Genomic DNA, 18,481 nt, shown 5'->3' on the forward strand with positions numbered 1-18,481 from the left:
TGATCCTGAGAGTTTATCTGACCATCATAATTATGGGGATTAATTTTTTTTCTGGAGCTTCTCCTTAAGGGGCAGATGAGGGGCACAGACTTGGAGGGCATCTCTTTCCCCATAAAACTGTGCAAAACAGCTATAAACAGCCAGCCCTGAAGTTTTCCTCCCAGCAATGCTCAGTAGATTCCCAGACCTCTCTTGCTCTGCAGTCCCCTTCCCCCTTGGCTGTGTTTTGGCTGGAGGAGGCAGCAGAGCTGTGGATGTGTCAGGAGAGATGGGGCTCTCGGTGCAGATGGCAATGCAGTGAGATCAGCCGCTGGCAGGAGCTGGAGGGAACGTGTCCAGGAGTCAGGACATAATCTCTGTCTCTCCCTGATTTTTGTTGCATCTCTTTGTTTGTACTTGAAATGTTTTTTACCCTGTTTTTCTGTGGTCCTTGGTGCTCACTTCTGGAGGACAATGGAATTGTGGGGTGTTTCTTCAGCAGTGGCTATAGATGGAGCTGGTGGCCATGTAAGTACAAAGCATTACCCTTATGAATCATTTAATCACTTTTCCTTCATGAAAAATTATCTATGCCTATCAGCCCCCAAATAAGCACCAAAAAAAAAAAAAGTGATTTCTTTCAAATGCTGCTCAGTATTATCAGATGGATGACACAGAGATCCCAGTGGGCCCGATTTTGTCTGAGTTTGTGCCTGTTTTACTGAAGGGATGGCCATGAGAGAAGTTTGTTGAACAGACAACCAGAATTTGAGTCAACCCTCTTGTCCCAGTGGCGACAAATTTATTCCAGGCCAGAGAAAGTCTCACCATCCCCAGTTTTCCTGACTTGCAATCAAGACCACTGCCATTTCCAAACCATATTTTCTGTTCCTTAGGGTAAAGGTACCATTTGGCACCATATTGTGTTCCCATTGAGCTCTTTGCCACAAGAAGAGGGTGGTTTTCAGTTAGTGTTCTTTTATAGTCTGGAAAAACATTATAAACTTCTGAACAGATTCATAAATGTCAACTTTGTGGCATCATGTGTTTGGGTTTGCTGCAGCCACCTCTTCCTCGCGAGTCCTTGAAAGTATAAATAGAAGGAAAAGTTGGGAATGGCGAATTTGAGCATTGAGAAAAGGCTGGAGCAAAGCCCAGATCTCACCCTGAGGCAAAGATGGATCAGGGCTGACTTCTTACAAAGTGATTTCTCCTCAGTGGAAAGGACAGGCAAGGCAGGATCATTCCTTTTGCATCAGGAATGTGGTCTGTCTTATGTCTGAGGAACAAAAGAGTGATTTGGGGGCAGCCATAATTGCATTTTTGGAATAAGTTCCTGTTCAGATTTAACACTGTGACATTATGCTGTTTATGACGCGTGTAATTAAAACAAAGTAAAAATAACATCTTTTAGCCTGCTGTGGCCTGGTGGAGGAGCCAGAGATATGTTGTGCTCCAAGGAAGAGGTTGGAACAGAGAAGAGGGTGCAAGGGACAAGTGGACTGTTTTGAAAGACAACTAAGAAGGGGGAGAAAAGAAAACAAGAAAGCAGAGCAAAGAGAAAATCCAGAGGCTATCCATGGGAATAATGGCACTTTGTTCATTCCAAACATATCATAATTTCTAGACCCTGATGTACTCCGTTCCTTTTGTTTGGAGTCCAGCTGCATTTCTGGTGCATGATAGAGGGACTATGTGGCCAGCTGAGGACTAGTGCTAATTCACACCCTACTCTTGGGCAAATGGAATTTCTGAGCTGTTTGAAACAAAATTTCAGGTGCCCAGACTACTTGAGGGAGACTTTTATGGGCTGTGGTGATTTCCCAGGCTGTCCAACAGCAAAGATGATCAGACTTACAAAGCCTGTTGTGCACCCCAAGGCACAGGGGCAGAAGGTCTGGGCTACAGTAAATGATGTGGCTGGGTGCTGTGGCTTGTGGTGGGAATGACCATCCCTTCCACTGTGAGGACACATGCATAGCTATCTCCCTGGTTGGTGATGGTGTGTGGAACCAGAGAGCAGATGGTCCCTGGCTGGATCAGGAGCTTAAGAGGGAATGGTTTGTGAGAGTTCCCCACTCCGGTCTCTAGTAAAGACCTCATTTGGTGATTTCCACTGAAGAAATGTCAATATCATTGAGAATCTGTAGCTTGGTGATGGATGAAAGATTCTTCTGCCGGTGCTTGTACTGCAGGACTTTGTTTTCATTGATGAAAATGTGGAAATAGTCCTGATCGGAGTAGATTTCAACCTGAGAGAGAGACTGCGTTAGATTCATGTGGCCACATGTCCTCACTAGACATTTTCCATCATGTCAGTGAGCGCAACCATTTCAAATCCTGCCAGAGCTGACACACACACACACACACACACACACACACACAGTGCTCACCCCCATTTTGGGCAAAAGGAGGAAATAACTGGGTTTTCATTTCGTGATAACATGAACCAGTGGTAATGCAAAGCCTAAACTGAAAACAAATGCAGCATCCAGGAATTATTGCTGGAGCTCTGCAGGTCTGTGCCAAACCTGTGCGTAAATCACCAGGATACAACAGAGATACTAACAGGAGGCAGAGCCAGAGAGGAGATGTTGCTGGATATAGTGCTGGCAGGAAAGGTAGCACTAGATCCATGAGGAGAACCCAAATATTGTCTGGGTCACTCCTGTTACAGCTGAGGAGACTGGTGGGGTGACACAGGGTTACCTGGAAAGGCTCCTTTGCTTCGAAGGGGAAGGTGGTGTTAACCTCTTCCTTCCCCCACTGGCTGTCTAGGAAGGAGTTGCAGATGATTCTGGAGCTGGAGAAGCGAGGGTTAAAGTGGAGAGCGATTTGGTCTCCAGGATCACAGAGCAAATTGATTTCAAACCTGAGACAGTGAGAGAAAGAAGTGATGGAGAGCTGTGGAGTGCTGCTGCTGGCTGTCACCAGCCAGGAGAGCTGTGAGCAGAGTGTGTCCTTACATGCTTGAACTGGAACTGGTCTCACCCTTGACCATGATGCTCCATCCAGGACAGATTCCCTCTGGGTACAGGGCCTCGAACTACAGACAAGGAGGTGCTGGTAAAGCATGACAAGGTGGTAGAGGTGCACTGCCCCACTCATTCCTTACGTTTCTTTCTCACCCTCTCTTTTTCTTCTTATTTCTCCCCCCTTCCCACACAGGCACATTCTCTGCCTATGTATTTTTGTCACTCCTAAATAATCTCAAGGGCCCCAGATGGTTAAGAAATAAGGTCACTATGACATCCAGTCAGTGAGGTGGGATTTGCTGTCCCCAAGGTCTTTTGTAAAGAGCTGGATGGGATCAGGGAACAAAAATTAAAGACGAGCCTGAATGTCTTCATTGCTGTCAAGACACAAAGACTCTGCTCCTCTCTGTGCCTGAGCAATACAAAACCTGAAGCAGAAAACTTTGTGATGCTTTGCAGCAGAGGAATAGGTGTAAAGTGGCATCCAGCCTGAGCTAGTCCACCATTACATGGCTGACTCTTCCCACAAGTTCCTGCCTGATCCCCCTTTCCACCTGCTCTCCCTATCTCCAAGGTTAAACTTGCATAAAATGAGCTCAAAAATGTTCCTTTTTGAATAATTCATAGTTTTACTAAATAACTCATTTTAATAAGAAGTGCTTGCCATTTCACCCCACTTTTTTTTTAACACTCTAATGATCTTGCATTTCTGAGCATCGCACTCCCCCAAACTTATTGCTCACACTGGCAAAACTTCTCCAGCCTTGGCATCTCCACTGCGAGTTCCAGGCCTGTCTCTCCCTCCCTGTAGCTCAGGACTTTCACTGCCCTGTTTCTTTCTCTGCCATGACTTCCTACTTCCAATGCATTTTAGGGATAAGCATGTTTTTGGGCAGGAGCTGAGAGGTGGAGATGGCCAACCTCATACCCTCGTGCCTGGCTACTTTTGGAGGGCAGGTGTAGGAACCCACACATGGTCACTCAAAGGCTCTGCCCACACCAGTGTTTGACCCTGTGAGACACAGAGAGCTGATGGAGCTGACTGAGTTCTGACTGCAAACAGCAAGTGGTGGTGGCAGCACCAAGGTTCACCTTGCCTTGACCCTTAACTTGTCATCATTACAACAACCCCAGCAAGAGACACACCACAGCCACAGGAAACAGCCGTTCCCTCTTTGCTGCCGGCTGTCCCAGCGGGGATGGGTGGCCACACACGGGTCTAGTCTGCATTGGTTGTGTTTTGGTCTCAGCTAGAACCCTCCAAGTCAGAGTTGCTGCCATTAGGGCAGCATTACCCCAGACTAGTCCTGGTACAATCAAGATGAAAATCCATCCTATTGCCCTTTATCAAACACCATGAAGCTCAGTTCTGCGATAGCCTGGACCAGACTGACACAGAGAAGCAGCGCTGTATCATCCCTACATCTTTCAGGATTTGTACCTTTCCTACCCTTCCCTGTCCTGCTTTCCTTTGTCCATCACCTGACCCGTGCCATCACCCCTCACACAGACCAGGCTGTGCCACCTCCTGTCCCCAGCGCTTACCCGCAGTGCCATCGCGCTCGCCGGCCCCGCGCCGCAGACCCGCCCGAGAGCACGGCCGGGGGGTCTTTATAGATGCCGCCGGCCAGGAACCTTCGTGTGCAGGGATTGGCCTCCCCAGGCCTCCGGTCAGAGCGAGCTGCCAGGCACAGCTGGGAGATGGGGAGCGGTAAATCCCGCTGACGCCCGGCAGGGTCAGCCCGTTCATGCGTGCGGGGCTAATCCAGTCCTGCTGCTGCCCGCGGTCCTGAGCTGTGACGTGATGGAGCCCGTGTGAGGCAGCCACGGGGCATACAAGGCTTTAAGGCTGTGATCCAGAGGGGGTAGATGTGTTTAAGGCATGAAGGAAGGATGGGGACTCCCAAAGCTGAGGGAGATACCAGGAGTCACATCCACCGCAAGGTCAAGAGAGAAGGGAAGTGGCAGAGGAGAAACAGGGGCTCCAACCGGGGCTTAGCTTCACCGCAATCATCAGAGATTTCTTTTTCTCTCTGTTTCACTTTTTGTTCACTCTGTGGGTCACAGCCTGGCCTGAAATGAGCTGATGCCAGCCCTGTCACAGCCGTTTTTCCACCTCGTGGCGCCCCGAGGCTCGGGACGCTGCTGTGCTGAGCTCAGCACGCCCCGGTTCTGCCTTTCCCTTCCCTGCTGGGGACAATACAGGGATTTAGGAGCAGGGTGAGTGAGCCTTTGTCCGATATTTCCTGTCATGGAAAGGCACCAAGAAATGAGCAGCGATGAAATGAATTTCAGTGGTGAGGGTTTTATGCCGACAGTCAGCATGTGCTACTACAGAGCCAAGCCGGGGGAGGGAGGGATGGCTGCACATCCCCCTCTTTCACAGGGTAAATGCCTTAAAACCATTAAATGCTGTCCTCATCCCTGTATGTATGGGAGGCTGTGATGCTCCCTGGCTGGTCTTACAGGAATCCATGGCTTTCGTGGTTAAAATCCCCTTACTGTATGGGCCACAATACTGATGTCATTAAATGTGTTTATTTTATTTCCGGCAGATAAGCAGAATGATAACGACTATCCCAGGCTCTGGTGCCCTTGGCAGGCTACTAAAAATGCAAATCTGCCGACGTAGAAGCCAACAGCCTCTCTCGGGGCTGAAAAAGCCAAGTCCCAGGCTGGGATTTGTTGGTTTTGACTCTTACAAAATCAGACCTCTTGAAGCTGAGCTCTGCCTTGGTCTCAGCTCTCCAGGAGTTCTGCTGGGGAGCACTGGAGCTGAGCTCTGTGCTACAGATGGCAGCATTGGGACGTGCAAGAGAGCTGTGAATCAGCAGCAGAAGGGCTGAGGTGGTATTGGAGGGACAGGGACATCCCACCCATCCCTCCTTGGGGTACTGTGGGATGATGGCATTGGCCTCTCCAATTTGTCCAACTGCATCATTCCCCTACTTATGGCTTGAACCCAACGTTGTGTTTTCACCCCCTAGATCATCCCTCCATGCTTGTTTCTCCTGCCTGCCAGGCAAGGGACTGCAGGGAGAAGGGGCTGCTTTTGAGACACCCACCATGATGGTGGGCACAACCAGGCAGTGCTGCTATCCTGCATATAAGAAAGGAGGGATCTACAGGCTTTAAAAGTGTGCCAAGTTTATCAGAATTATGTTAGTGATATCAGTGGACTGGGAAAAGGCTTGGGCACTGCAGGGCAGGGCAGGTTGCAGGAAGGCTCACCTCCTTCTCAGTGGATGGGTCTCGGTCACCCCAAATCCAGACAGGTCTCCCAGAGCCTTCTCCCACCAGACCAAATCAGGAGCTGTGATTTCCCCAACTCACACCTCCACACAAGGGTTCTCCAGGCTTGCTTAGCTGCCGCTTGGCAGTTACTTATACCTCCTCTGCACCTATTTCAGCTTCTCCAGGGAACTCCTAAAACTCCCCCATGCAAACAGGAGTCAGCCCTCTGCTCCAAACATGCTGCCTCGGGAATGTGTTACCCCAGGAAGGGTTTGGGACATCGTTTTGTTGGCTTTCCCCCATTCCCTTTCCCCCAGGCCTATGACTCTGCAATGTCTCCCTGCTCCTGGTTGCTCTCTCCAGCACTGCTGCCTCCAAGCAGCATCGAGAGACTGGCCATCTCTGTGCCATGCCAGGGCTGGACAGCGCAGATGTTCCTCCAGGTTTAGTGCTGGAGAGAAAATAACTATTTATGGGTGGACACAACCCTTTTGAGTTAAAACTTTGTGCCATAAACTATTATCTATTTATTTCTGCTGTGCTTTACAGAACCGGCCAGGAGGGGGCTGGAGAGTCCAGGCAAATCCCTGAGATAAATGATAACCATAAGAAAATCACACACGAGTCTAACTCTGACTCTAAAGAGCCTGATGCAACACCCACTGCTGCTCCAGGACAGGGGTTTGTGCTGTATCCTGCACCTCTCGTTCTCTGCCGTAAGGAGACTCCAGGCTCTCTCAACACGCGAGGCAGGGGCCCCTTGCAGCTGCTCAGCCTAAGCATCTCAGGGCAGCTCATCGGGGAGCACGGAAAGAAAACATCACACCCTGTAAGGTGGCAAGAGAAACAGGGGAAGCTGACACCCCGGCACACGCTGCCGGGTCTGGCCGAGCCTCCCGTGCCCCACCAGTGTCAGCTCCGCTAACGAGAGCGGCCCCAGTGCCGGCGGCTTCTCGGAGCGACGCGTTTGTCAGATTTTCCACTCTCTGCCTGTTAGTGTGCCCCATCATCCCCCCAGTAAGGCACTGGTGCTGGGGAAGGGAAGGGCATGTCTTCTCCCCCAGCATCTGTCTGGCTAGCTGCTGGGTATGGAATTCTGCTTTTACTCTTGTTGGCTGAGAAAAGGAGCCTGGTTCTGTCCCAGGCAGCACCGTGAATGCGAATCATGGCAAGCAAAATCTCTGCCTCTCGATTGTGCTCTTCCCCCGCGCGGGTGAAAAGGGGAAGGTGATCCCACCCCTTGCTGGGGCCATGAACCCACACAAGTGCAACTGAGGCCAAGCCTGGAGCTTCTGTTGTCCTCAGCACAGCTCCTGCTCGCTGCTCAGGACTTCCCTTCTGTGGCTTTGAGGAGTGGGGATGAAAGGCAAGGCAGTGGAAACACAAAGCATGCCTGGTTTATTTTATTTGTGACTAGCCTCTGCTTAAAAGGAAACCAGCATTATCAGTCCAAGCACTGCCAGGTCAGATGAGTAAATGAAAGAGCAGGGTTTCGTTTATGATCTGGAGCTCGAGTTTGCTCTTATATGGGCATCCCACCAGGCGTTGCCTGCTGCCACCTTGCTGCTGCTTGTGTGAGGGGATGGCCAGGCTCAGCCAGAAACTGAGCCTGGATCCTCTGGAGGTGAAGGGCCTCAGGCAGAGAGTGGTTGAGCTCAGGCTGTATCTACCCCTACTTCCTTGGTTCAGGGCAGTTACTTGTGCTACAACACAATGTCCCTGCAGCCAGCACATCCCAGCCAGTCCATACTCATGCCTTCTGTGCTGTTATCCAGCCAGGCTTTGTGAACCATGACTCCGTCGTTTCCTGCTCCATTCCCCAGGGTTGAGGTGGTAAAACTATGTCAAAGCAGGTCCCATTGCCTCCACCAGTGACTCCAGCTGGAAATGAGTGGTGGGTTTAGGGCATGGCTGGTGTTGGTCCTCACCCATTGCTCCTGCTCCGTGAGGTGCAGGCAGAAGGTAAACACACAACCTGGCACAGGCTGTTGTTTATTGCCTGGGGTTTCTAGAGCCAATATTTAATCATCCGTAAATAATTGCCCTGTTGTATATGCAGGGACCTGATTTATCCTGCTCCTCGATGATACCTTCCAAACTCCCCAGGGAGACATCTGTCTCCCTCTTCCTGGTGATTGATGGGGGGAAGGAGAAGAGCTGGCACTTGGCCCCGTTGTGCTCCTCAGAGTCGGTGTGTGGGTGTACTGCCTGTCCTTCCATGGTGGTCTCTGGCTCAGAGCTACAGCAATGACAGATCCTCAAGGGGAGTGGGGGTCACATGTGAACTCTCCCTGCTCACTTTTTGGTTGAATCCCTGGCATCAGCATTGCCAAAGCCCCCTTCATCCCCCATCGCTAACTCTTGCCAATTCAGAAGTGCTTCTCAGCTTCTTCCCAGGTGAGGTTTGTCTCTGGGAGCCATGATTCCTTGGTTATTCTGTGTTGAATGATTTACTGCCCCAGAACAGAAGGGGAGGAGGAGGCACGTCACTGGAGGGGCTGCAGCTTGGTGACGTGCTCTGCCCCTGTGCTCAGCTCTGCGCACAGGTAACAGCACAACCACCTCTCTCTGGTGCTCCCCCCTGCAAGCTTCGTGCCAGCTCCTTGGCCAGGGAGTCCACGTGGCAACAGGCCTGAGCACAGCACAGCTGGGCCATGCTCCACGTATCAAAGCCTGGATTCCTGCCCCAGGGACCAGCGCGTGGGTTGGAGCCACAGTCGTGCGCCTGCAGGTGGGTTTGGAGAAGATGCAGAGGAGAAGAAAGCCTGGGGCTGTGGAGAAAGGGAGGGAGGCAACCTGGGCAGTTTTGGGGATGCTCTAGGCTTCAGGGAGCAGCCAGTCACAGGTGTGTTCTATGTGCTGGAGCCCTTCTGGCGACTGGTAGGTTTCGTGAAGACTTTTCAGGTCTGGGGAATATCAGAATTTGTGTTTTTCACCATTTTCTATTGAGATTTATTAACATAACGAGTCACAGTCAGGTGATGGAATCATACAAACCCTCCCATGCCCACCTTTGACATCCCCATCACCCCTGAAAACAGCTGTCCTACAGGCTGGGTCCTAGAGAAGGTCCACTTTGGGGTCAGATGGTGACAGACACCAAAGGAGGTGGAAAAACTCAAAAGACAAGAAAACAATGGGGCCACCAGCATCACAAACCTTTCAGCCTCTTCCAGTTAGTTACTCAGCCCAGCTCTGGGTGACCTTTCCCAGGCACAAAAAAGTGCAAATAATACTTACCCAGGAGGAAGATGTGCCAAGCCCAGAGACAGCACAGCCCCTTCCCAGCAGGCAGCCAGCCCAGGAAGCTCTGCCCAAGAGCCACCATCCATCAGGGTGGCAGGATGTGCCAGAGATGGTGCTCTGACCAGGATGAGTAGTTTTTCATCCAAGCACATCAGTGGTGGGCAGCACTGGGTCACAATAGAAGGGCATCATGCTGGGCTCTTGGAGCTGCTGATGGAACTGTGAACTCCACCCCAAGGAGACCACCAGGGAGCTTAGGGAGGTTTTAGAGGTATTTGTGGTTGGAGGAAATCTGGGTTTGGTCAAGGCAAAGGGCTTAGGGACTGAGAGACTTGCAGGTCTGGGATCCAAAGCATGTCCTTCCTCTGCCTCTGAGCATTTGATACAGTCCTTGCACCATGACTGCTTTCTTCTCTTGGTCCTGTTTCCCTGAATTCACCAGGCTGTCATCTGCCCTGACACATCAGTGACACAGAGGGGTAGTGACATTTGCAGAGGGCACATCGGGTTCACTTCCCATCCCAGCCCCTGGGAGAAGGTGGGACAACATGTGGGAAGTGAGCAGTGGGAAGGGCATTTTCAGCCTGGTAGAGCCTGGCACTCATCCACAGGGTACCAGCAGCAGCAAGACCCCATACTTTTCTGCCTCAGGCCACCGAGTCACCAACCCTTGAGCTTGGTCCCCTCCACAGGGGCTCTGACCTTTGCTACTGGTGGCTGAGGAGAAGCGCCGGGTGTTGTTGCAGCAACCTACAAGAGGCAGCTGGAGAGGAGGATGCAGCTTCTTGCTATTTCAGAGAGCAGGGAGGAAGAGGAAGGGCTGCTAACAAAGACCGAAACTAGAAAAGTGACGACGATGACAAAAAACCTCCTCCCGTTTAGGGAACCAAATGCATTTGTTTCCTGATGTGACCAGGATAGCTCAAACCAAGGGACACAAGTTCAACTTACTAAGTGGCAGCTCCTCAGGGCCCGGGGCAAGGGTGGACCTATTGGAAAGGACCCAACCAGCCCCCTTGGCCCCTGACCTGCCCAGAGTCTGGGAGGTGTCTTTGCCCAAATGCTTTTCTCCTTTGCCTGGCTCCCCTCCATCCTCTTCCCCAGCCACTGTACAGGAATAGTTGCCTTGCAGTCACACCCTGGAGCCACTGGGGGAAGCCAAGGAGGTGCCAGTCAATGGTACCATATTTTTTGGAGATTTTGGGGCACACAGTGGTGCTGAGAAGTGAAGAAGGGGAAGTGTAATCTCCCCTATAGTCATGTTTCTTGCTGACCATCCTGCTGCTGGCTCCTCTGGAGCTGGAGTGGCAACAAGCCCAGTTCCCCCTCATGAGCTCTGGTCTTCTCTGCCCCTTCCTGCAGCGAGACTCCCTGACCCCACTCCAGCTCCTCATTCACAGACAGTAAAATTGTTCTTCTTGAGACAAACAAACACAGTCCCTGCCCCAGGGAGCCTGTGGTCAAGGCGAGGAGATGCCCTGCTATTTGGTTTCTTCTCTATTTTCATTTTGGCTTTTAGAGTTGCAGATGGGCTCCAGCCACAAAGTCTGGAGGCAGGTCCAGCTTCCAGCAACTCCTGACTTGGGTGGAGGCTGAATCCAGGGTGCTGATTCAGTCCCTCTCTATTTCTGGTTCTGGGTTTATATATAATTTGATTCTATATAGTTATGGATAGAACTAAGCAGAGTGTGAGAACTTCAGCAGGGAGGTGAAGGGATGCTTTATGAATGAAACATTTGTTAGTGCAAGGTTTCCCCAAGAGGAAGGGATACAAACTGGCAGGAAAAGCACGATGTGTGGGAATGCCACAGACCCTGTAAAGGGTTTAATCCACAGAAGACTCAACTTAGAGCCATCCACACCTTGGCTGCAGTTTTCCTGCTCATAGAGCAGCTCTGGGAATTGGGGGCTGAAGTCCCATCTGCACCTCAGCAGCAGCTCAGGAGAAGCTAAGGCATGCTCAGGACCTGAGGACAGAACTGCCACTTCAGAATGTGCTGTATCCATCTTTCCTGCTCCTGCCACAGTGGATGGTGGGGTTCCAACCCCTCAGGGCTGGGGAGCAGGCTCAGAGGGAGATGCCATTTGCTGCAGTCAGGGGACAAACTCACGTTGATGGAAAAGGAGAGGGTCTGCAGGGATTTTGGCCTCCATCTTCAAGGGAGATCTGTGGTAGCTCTGACCTGCCTCAGCACTTCATCAATCCTGTTTTGTACTTGATGTGGATTGTAGCCTGGGGAGATATTATCTGACCATGACTCTGCTCCTCACATCCTCTGCTACTCCTCCTCCTCCTTTAGATCTGGCTGATGGGAGAAATTATCTTATTTTTTGGAGCTTTTACCAAACTGTAAGGGGTTTTCCAAAACATCTGGAACAGCTCATGGAGCTGGAGTGGAGTGTAATGCTGAGGGTGGAAATAGGGTCATGGAAACAGAGGCACCCTGTTAGATTAATGCTTGAGAGCAGCACTTGGGAATGGCTGAGTTCAAATCCTCGCTCCACTCACAAAGGAAAACAGTTGGAAAAAAACCAGTGAGACCCTCTCCACACCATCACATGCCTCTGGGTCCTGCTCCCCTGGGACCATGCCTGGAGGAGGATCTACCAGTGCCCACCAATGCCCATCATCTTAGCACAGGATGTGCCACTGTGCAGCGTGGGCGTTTTGGTCTCCCAGACCCAAACCCTGCTACATCCAGGCTGGGAGGAGGCCTAGAAAGAAGCCAGAATTTTGGAAAGGGCAATGAGGCCCCTCGGGTTATTTGGAGTCTGCCAGCTTGGCATCCATCACTGCTGAAATACTGAGATGGCTTTGAATACAAAGCAACATGTAGTTAATTAAAGGAGGGGTGTAACTGATGCCAATCCCAGTAAAGGATCAGAATAGATCTCTGCTAACTTCTTCATTTCTACAGGGCTGGGATTTGGACTGATAAAGAGGATCTTGTCAAAGCAACAGCCTTGGTTGTGTGGTTTGACTTGGCATCAGGCTGTGGTACAAATAGAGCTGGAGTCTCCTGCTAAGATTCATAAATGCTAAGGATACAAAACCAGGCTCACCTGATGGGAGGACAAATGGGGCTGGGAGATGCAGTGGTTCACTGTGGGGTTGCAAAGTGGTTGGTTCTTGAGCCTTCCCAGTTTTACCTGTTTGGTGAAAAAAATAAAACCCTTCTGGTAACATTTTTAGATGGCTGTTACAAAATGAGCTGGATCACTCAGCCTGGTGCAAGCCAAAACTGCCACTTTCGGTAAAACCACAAAGAGAGTGTAGGAACAAAAGGGGAAGGTGGGATTTATAGGATGGGAGAACCTCTCTGTCTTGGAAAGCAAAGCATGTGAAAGCCATGACAGAAGCATGACTTTTAACCTCATTTTAGTGGGACAACAAACATTTCTGTGGGCCTTCAGAGGTAATCCAGGCTCCCAAGGTCAGTCCTCAGATTCGTGGTTGCAAAGTCCTGCAGTAACTCTGTGTCCCCATCAGCTATGGGGGCAACCACCATCCTTGGATTGGGTGGGGTGAGGATGGAGGATTTATTTGCTGTGGCTGTGGTAATGGGGTGAGAGCAGGGAGGGCGATGTCCCCAGCTCTGGTGTCCCCTTGCCAAGAGGAGGGTGGCACACTGGGAGTGGACAGGAAAAGAGCCCCAGAAGTGATTCAGGGACTGAAAACATTGCTTATTCAGACAGGGTGGGGAAGCTCAGTTTATTTTTTATTATTTTTTGCTATTTATTTTAGCACTGTATATTGAAAAGTTTTGGCTGGTGGATTATGGTATCCCCAAAACATAAGGGTTGAGATGAGAGAGGGTTTCTTGGGCCAACAGGAAAACCAGAATAAGACAAATGAATGGATACCAAAACATATAACTTTGGGCTAGAATGAACACTCAGATCATCTGAGATATTTAAATGGAGACTGGGACCCCCTTCCCCCTGAACTGGCTGCCATGAAATCTTTAATTTCTGCAGAGAGCATTTGGGAGTCAGGGTGAGTGACTCTCGCATGCTGGGGCGGGTGCCTCCACCTGCCAGCCCACAGCAGGCTGGCGGGATTTAAACCCACATTTAAACCCTGATGGCCTCAGGCTTTCCCATCCAGGCGAGAAAACAAGCTGTGAAAACAGTAAACATGTCACTGAAGTATTTTCCTTTCTAATGGGTTGATCTTTCCGAGCTCATAGAAAGGACACAAGGAAGCTGCTGTCAGACATGAGGACACCAGCCTTGACTTCACAAATATTTGAATAATATTCAATGAATTTTATGTGTTATTCCACAATAAATTAAAAAAAAAAACGGAAAAGAAAAGGTTTTACTGGACTCTGCCAGATGTGATTCCCTCAGGTAACCTCACTGCTCACTCCACGCTCAGCAGCCACCGTCACCACGGACTGTGCTCACCCCAGCACCGCTGGGATCCTTGTGGGATCAAAAACTCAGACAGGGGTGCTGACCCAAGCATAACACCCATGGAACACCATGTCTGGCACTGCACCAGGAGAGCCTGTCCCATCTCCATCACACCCCACAGACACTCACGCAGTGCTGCTGCAGGGATGGGTGCCCATCCACCCCGTTCCTTGGTTAGTGCACAGATGGGACATTGTTTATGTAGGACCTCCCTAAAATGCCTTTGCTGCTGAGCTCTCTCTGCGGTTTCCTGTATTTGAACCCCTTATCACAGCCTCGCCGCCGGAATATGTGCTTGGGACGGCGTGTTTTATGGGTTGATAAGGTTTTATTGGAACCAGACTTATTGATGGATGTCTGGTCTGAGGGAGAGCAGTCTAGGCAGCTCCAATTTCCACTAAACTTAGTAGTCAGGACACGGGTTTTAAGTAAAACCCAGGCAGTTTTGTGTCCAGCTCAGGCACACCTGGGAAGGTCCATGTCAGACGGCTCCAAGAGCAGCTGCAGTTTGTACCGAGGAATTGGGTTTCATTGGAATATTTATTTCCACCCCCCTGCAAGAGGAAGCAGCCATAGAGATGTGGTGTCTGCAGCATCCTGTCCACACTTTGGCCCCACAACACACCTCAAGACCCCCTTTGTATAGCAAGGGCTCCCCTCTGCACCCTGCCAAGCCATCCCACTCGGGAATGGAGCACTTTGCACACTCTTCTGCCTCAGTTTCCCTCTCCACTCCACACACATCCATCACGACCTTTCCTCCCACGTGGGCCAAGTTCTTCTCTTGGCAGCAGTTTGCATTTTATTTTTTTCTTTTCCTTAGCATCAGATTAGAAATAAATTAGACTGGCCAGTAATGACTTTGCCAGGTGCTGACTCCTTCTGCACTTCAGCTCTGAGTACGCCTTTGTCTGCGTGTGCGTACAAGTGACGAACAATGATTAAAGAGGCTTTATTAGTCCCATGACTAAGCTATAATAGGAAAAACCTGTGTCCTTCCTGTCAGTGACCAGCACGAGGAGAACAGCTCACCATGAATGCCCTGCCCCAGCTGCCCAGTTTGGAGCAGAGGACAATGCTGTGGCCACATTAGAGCTTTTTCTGATCTGTTTTACCCCAACAAACGCCCAGGGAACCTAATGTCAGACATGAATATGGTTGTATGTAGTCTCTACTAGGCTGTTTGGGGCCCATGTCCCTGCTCTCAGCAGGAGTGGCTGCAGAGGGCTTTCACCTTGCAGCTCTCTCCCAAGTGCCGGTGGTTTAACCTGCCCCTGCTCATGGGGACGGTGATGTCCAAGGACACGGGGCACTGCTGAGGCTGCAGTTCTTGGGAAAGGATTTGTCTGCAAGGACTTAAACCAATCTTCCCCTAAATCTGTGCTATGACCTGAGCTACAGAGAGGAGCTGCACAAACACCCACAAAGCACTGCCAGGGAGCCTGGTCTTCCTGATTTATCCATCAGTCTAACAGAAAAATTACCTTTTTTTTTTTAAACTTCACTTTGTTCTTACTGAACCAAACACACCAAGATCTTTCCAGAATATGTCTTCAACTTCGAAGATGGCAGATACCAGAACATTTCCCTGGCTGCTGGCTGAGGCACAGGGCATAAACAAATATCTCCAGGAGAGATGCTGTCAGACACTGGCTGGCTGTGGCTGTGCTGTCAGCATCCCCTGGTCCCCAGGGTGTGTGAATGTCCTGGACCTGGCCCCATGGAAATCAATTAGGAACTTCTGGGACAAGGGATGTGCTGCGAGATCAACATGCCACAAAAACAAAGCAGCCCAAAGTTACTGTTGCTGTCTCTGTAAGAAGGGACCAATTATTCAAAGTATTCTGGGCCAACAGATACAAACTGTGGCCAGGCACGCAGCCTGCCCCGTGGATGTAAATCTGTCAAGAGTCCAAGTGATGGGGAAAGGGCTGATTTTTACATTTTGGTTGAGACCTCTTCCCAGCACAGGGCTTTAAGCTGGTCCCTCATCCCAGCCACACCACGTCTCAGCAGAACAATACTCTGAGCTTCTGCCATGCTGCAACTGGCAGGGGATGGGGCAGAGGAAAGCTCAGGGAGCAACACAAGTATTGCAGTGAAGGGTGAAAACAGAGCAAGATATTTTCTTTCCTTCCCCATACTTCCATTCCCTGGGCATCCCTTCAGAAGCTTCATCAATGTCAGAGGAGGAAGGAGACAAACACTGGGAGTGGGATGCCCTTTTCCCTGGACCTGCTGCCTATAAAGCACACTGGGCTTGCCATGCTTCCTGCAAATGCCCCCCTGGGCCAGCCAACACATCCCGCCCTCCTGCAGAACCCGGCACTGCCATCCCTGCTCGCATACAAAGGAGGTTGCATCATAACTGCTTTTTAAACTCAGGGGCTTTTGAAGTCAAAGCCAAAGTTTGTTTTTACGCCTGATTCGAGCCAAGTCCCTTGTTCTGGTGTTTACGAGAGTCTCTTTGGTTAGCAGGAGCTCACCTCACCTTTATAACAGTGAGGTTATCTCAGCAATGTTTGTCCAGACTGCAAGGAATCTGGGCTCTTGAAGGACCGAAAATCAACGTCATGAGACACCAAGCAACAGCTCTACTGGAAGATTTCCAGCTCTCTTTTCAGCTGTGACTGAGATTATCAGGATTCCCTAGAGGGGAAGACACAGATTTTGAAGATAGACATCCTTTAGGAGCAACAGGGAGAACCTCAAAAACAGGGCCTTGTAGTCCACAGGGTAGAGATGGAGTCAGCTGTGCCATTCCTCACCCCACATCCATGATGCAGGAAGAAGATGCTCTAAACTGGATGGGAGGGACCCCCAGCATCCCATAGGGTTTGAGCAGGGAGTGACTGCTCCTCCACTTTTAGCTCTTTTTGGAATTGCACAGCTACTGTGAGAGCTCTGGCCATGGCACCTTTCTGGCTGGCAGGAGAAGGGCATCCCCAGGAGACCCATGTGCTCTCTGCTGAATATTTTGCAGGGCAGCAGTTTACAGACACCACCCTGGCTGTTCACAGCATCCCGGTTTTCCCCAAAATCAACAAGTCAGGCCGTCTGCTTGGCATATACACCCCGACTGAAGGGCCGAGGCTGAGCTGGCAGCAGTGGGAACCACCACCCCCAGCGGGAGAGCAGGGAATGGGCTGAGTAACCTCAACACAAATACCTCACCCCGGGCATGGAGCAGAGAAGGCGTTCCGGGAAAATCTGGGCCGGCAGATGAAAGCTGAGTGGTTAATGCAGCGCCTTCTCCGCGCCGACTTTCCAGTCGTGGCTTGCACGGGCTCCCTTGCGGACATCTGGCAGATGGGCCGAGAGAGGAATGTAATGAGTTGTGCAGATGGGAGGTGCCGCGCTCAGGTTGCAGCCGTGGGGCAGGGAGTCAGTGTTTTGTTTATAAACACAGGCGGGATGATTAAGATAAGAAGGGGATGGTAATTAAATTAAATTAAGGCTCTGGAAGTCGTTAGATTAGCCTGAAAGCATCGCCAGTAGCTTGAATTCCTAGTTCTGCAAAACAGGGGCTCACTGTGATGGAGCGTCAGAGAGCGATGGGTGGGACCAGGAGGCTCTTTAATCAGCCCAGTGGGGAAGAGATGGACACAGTTATATCCAAACAGGGGAGACAGGGGGGAGTCAGGTGAAAGGGAAGCACCAGACATCAGGTGAGGGAGGGAAAATCCACAGTTTCTCCCTGTTCCCTGGGAAACAGTGTTCCCAGAGGCTGGATGGGGAACTGAGGCACAGTGAGATGAAGGGACAAGGTTCCCACTGATTTTGGTACAGATGGTACAATGAGGAGCGTTTTGCAGAAGTCAGCTGGGTTGTAGATGCCCCTTCACACCAGAGCATGTCTGCAGATGCTTGGGAACCTCTTGGCAGTAGGGGGGAGCAACCAGATGACTGGGGAGGGCAGACTGGAAAAGGCAGCTCTTACCCAAACTGCCTGGGAAGCATTTCTTGGCCAAGGGGGTGGCAAAGCTGGTTGCCCACTAACTGGGGGATAAGACAAGTTTGGAGAAAAATGGGTTAGGAAGTGTGACAGCTGATGTGCAGGTTTCAGATATGTTTATGTATCCAGCATGGAGGCTGCAGCTGTACCTGTGTCAACTCAGAGAAAATGATGGCAGCAATGCCCAGAGCCTGACAAATTCTCCTCCCTGAGCACTGGGGGTTTGTGACTCCCCTTCCCAGGGCTGCCAGTTTGCAGTGAGATCCTGTGCCTGTTTATTTTTCTTTCCTGTTTGCAGTGGCCCTGGTACACCTCCAAGCCTTAAATGCTTTCCCTGCTGCACAGACGGGGTAAATTGGTCCTAGGAGCTTTCATACCTCTTTGGGAAGAGGGAATGGGCTGAGAAAGTCTGGATGCTGCAGGGCAGGCAGAGTGGGGGGCTGGAGCAGACAAAGCTTGGGAGAAGGATGTTTCATTGACTGCCCGTGACCCAGAGACTTAGGTCTGCTGCTGTCTCAGCATGGGAACCTGGCCCTAGAGTGCACAACGTAGAGACATGTGCTTTCCAGCTTAGGAGGTCTTCAGCCTGGTCTCCTGGTGCCAGCCCTTTGCAAAGGGCTATTAGGAAGCATGGAGGAAATACCAACAGCCTTTGCAGCAGTAATCATGGCCA

General features: G+C 50.8%; 1 protein-coding gene across 1 annotated transcript; it reads right to left on the reverse strand.

The window, feature by feature from the left end:
* Window positions 1–2,078: 2,078 nt before the first annotated feature.
* Window positions 2,079–4,511, reverse strand: GRIFIN (galectin-related inter-fiber protein). The gene is made up of 4 exons (XM_027656366.1): window positions 4,500–4,511; window positions 2,946–3,025; window positions 2,689–2,851; window positions 2,079–2,231 (listed from the first exon to the last, which is right to left on the reverse strand). Exons 1-4 carry the CDS (start codon window positions 4,509–4,511, stop codon window positions 2,079–2,081), a joined length of 408 nt encoding a protein of 135 aa, XP_027512167.1.
* Between the last annotated feature and the right edge of the window lie 13,970 nt (window positions 4,512–18,481).

This window comes from Corapipo altera, unplaced genomic scaffold (assembly GCF_003945725.1).
Source record: "Corapipo altera isolate COAL_440 unplaced genomic scaffold, ASM394572v1 104, whole genome shotgun sequence".
Taxonomy (NCBI): Eukaryota; Metazoa; Chordata; class Aves; order Passeriformes; family Pipridae; genus Corapipo; species Corapipo altera.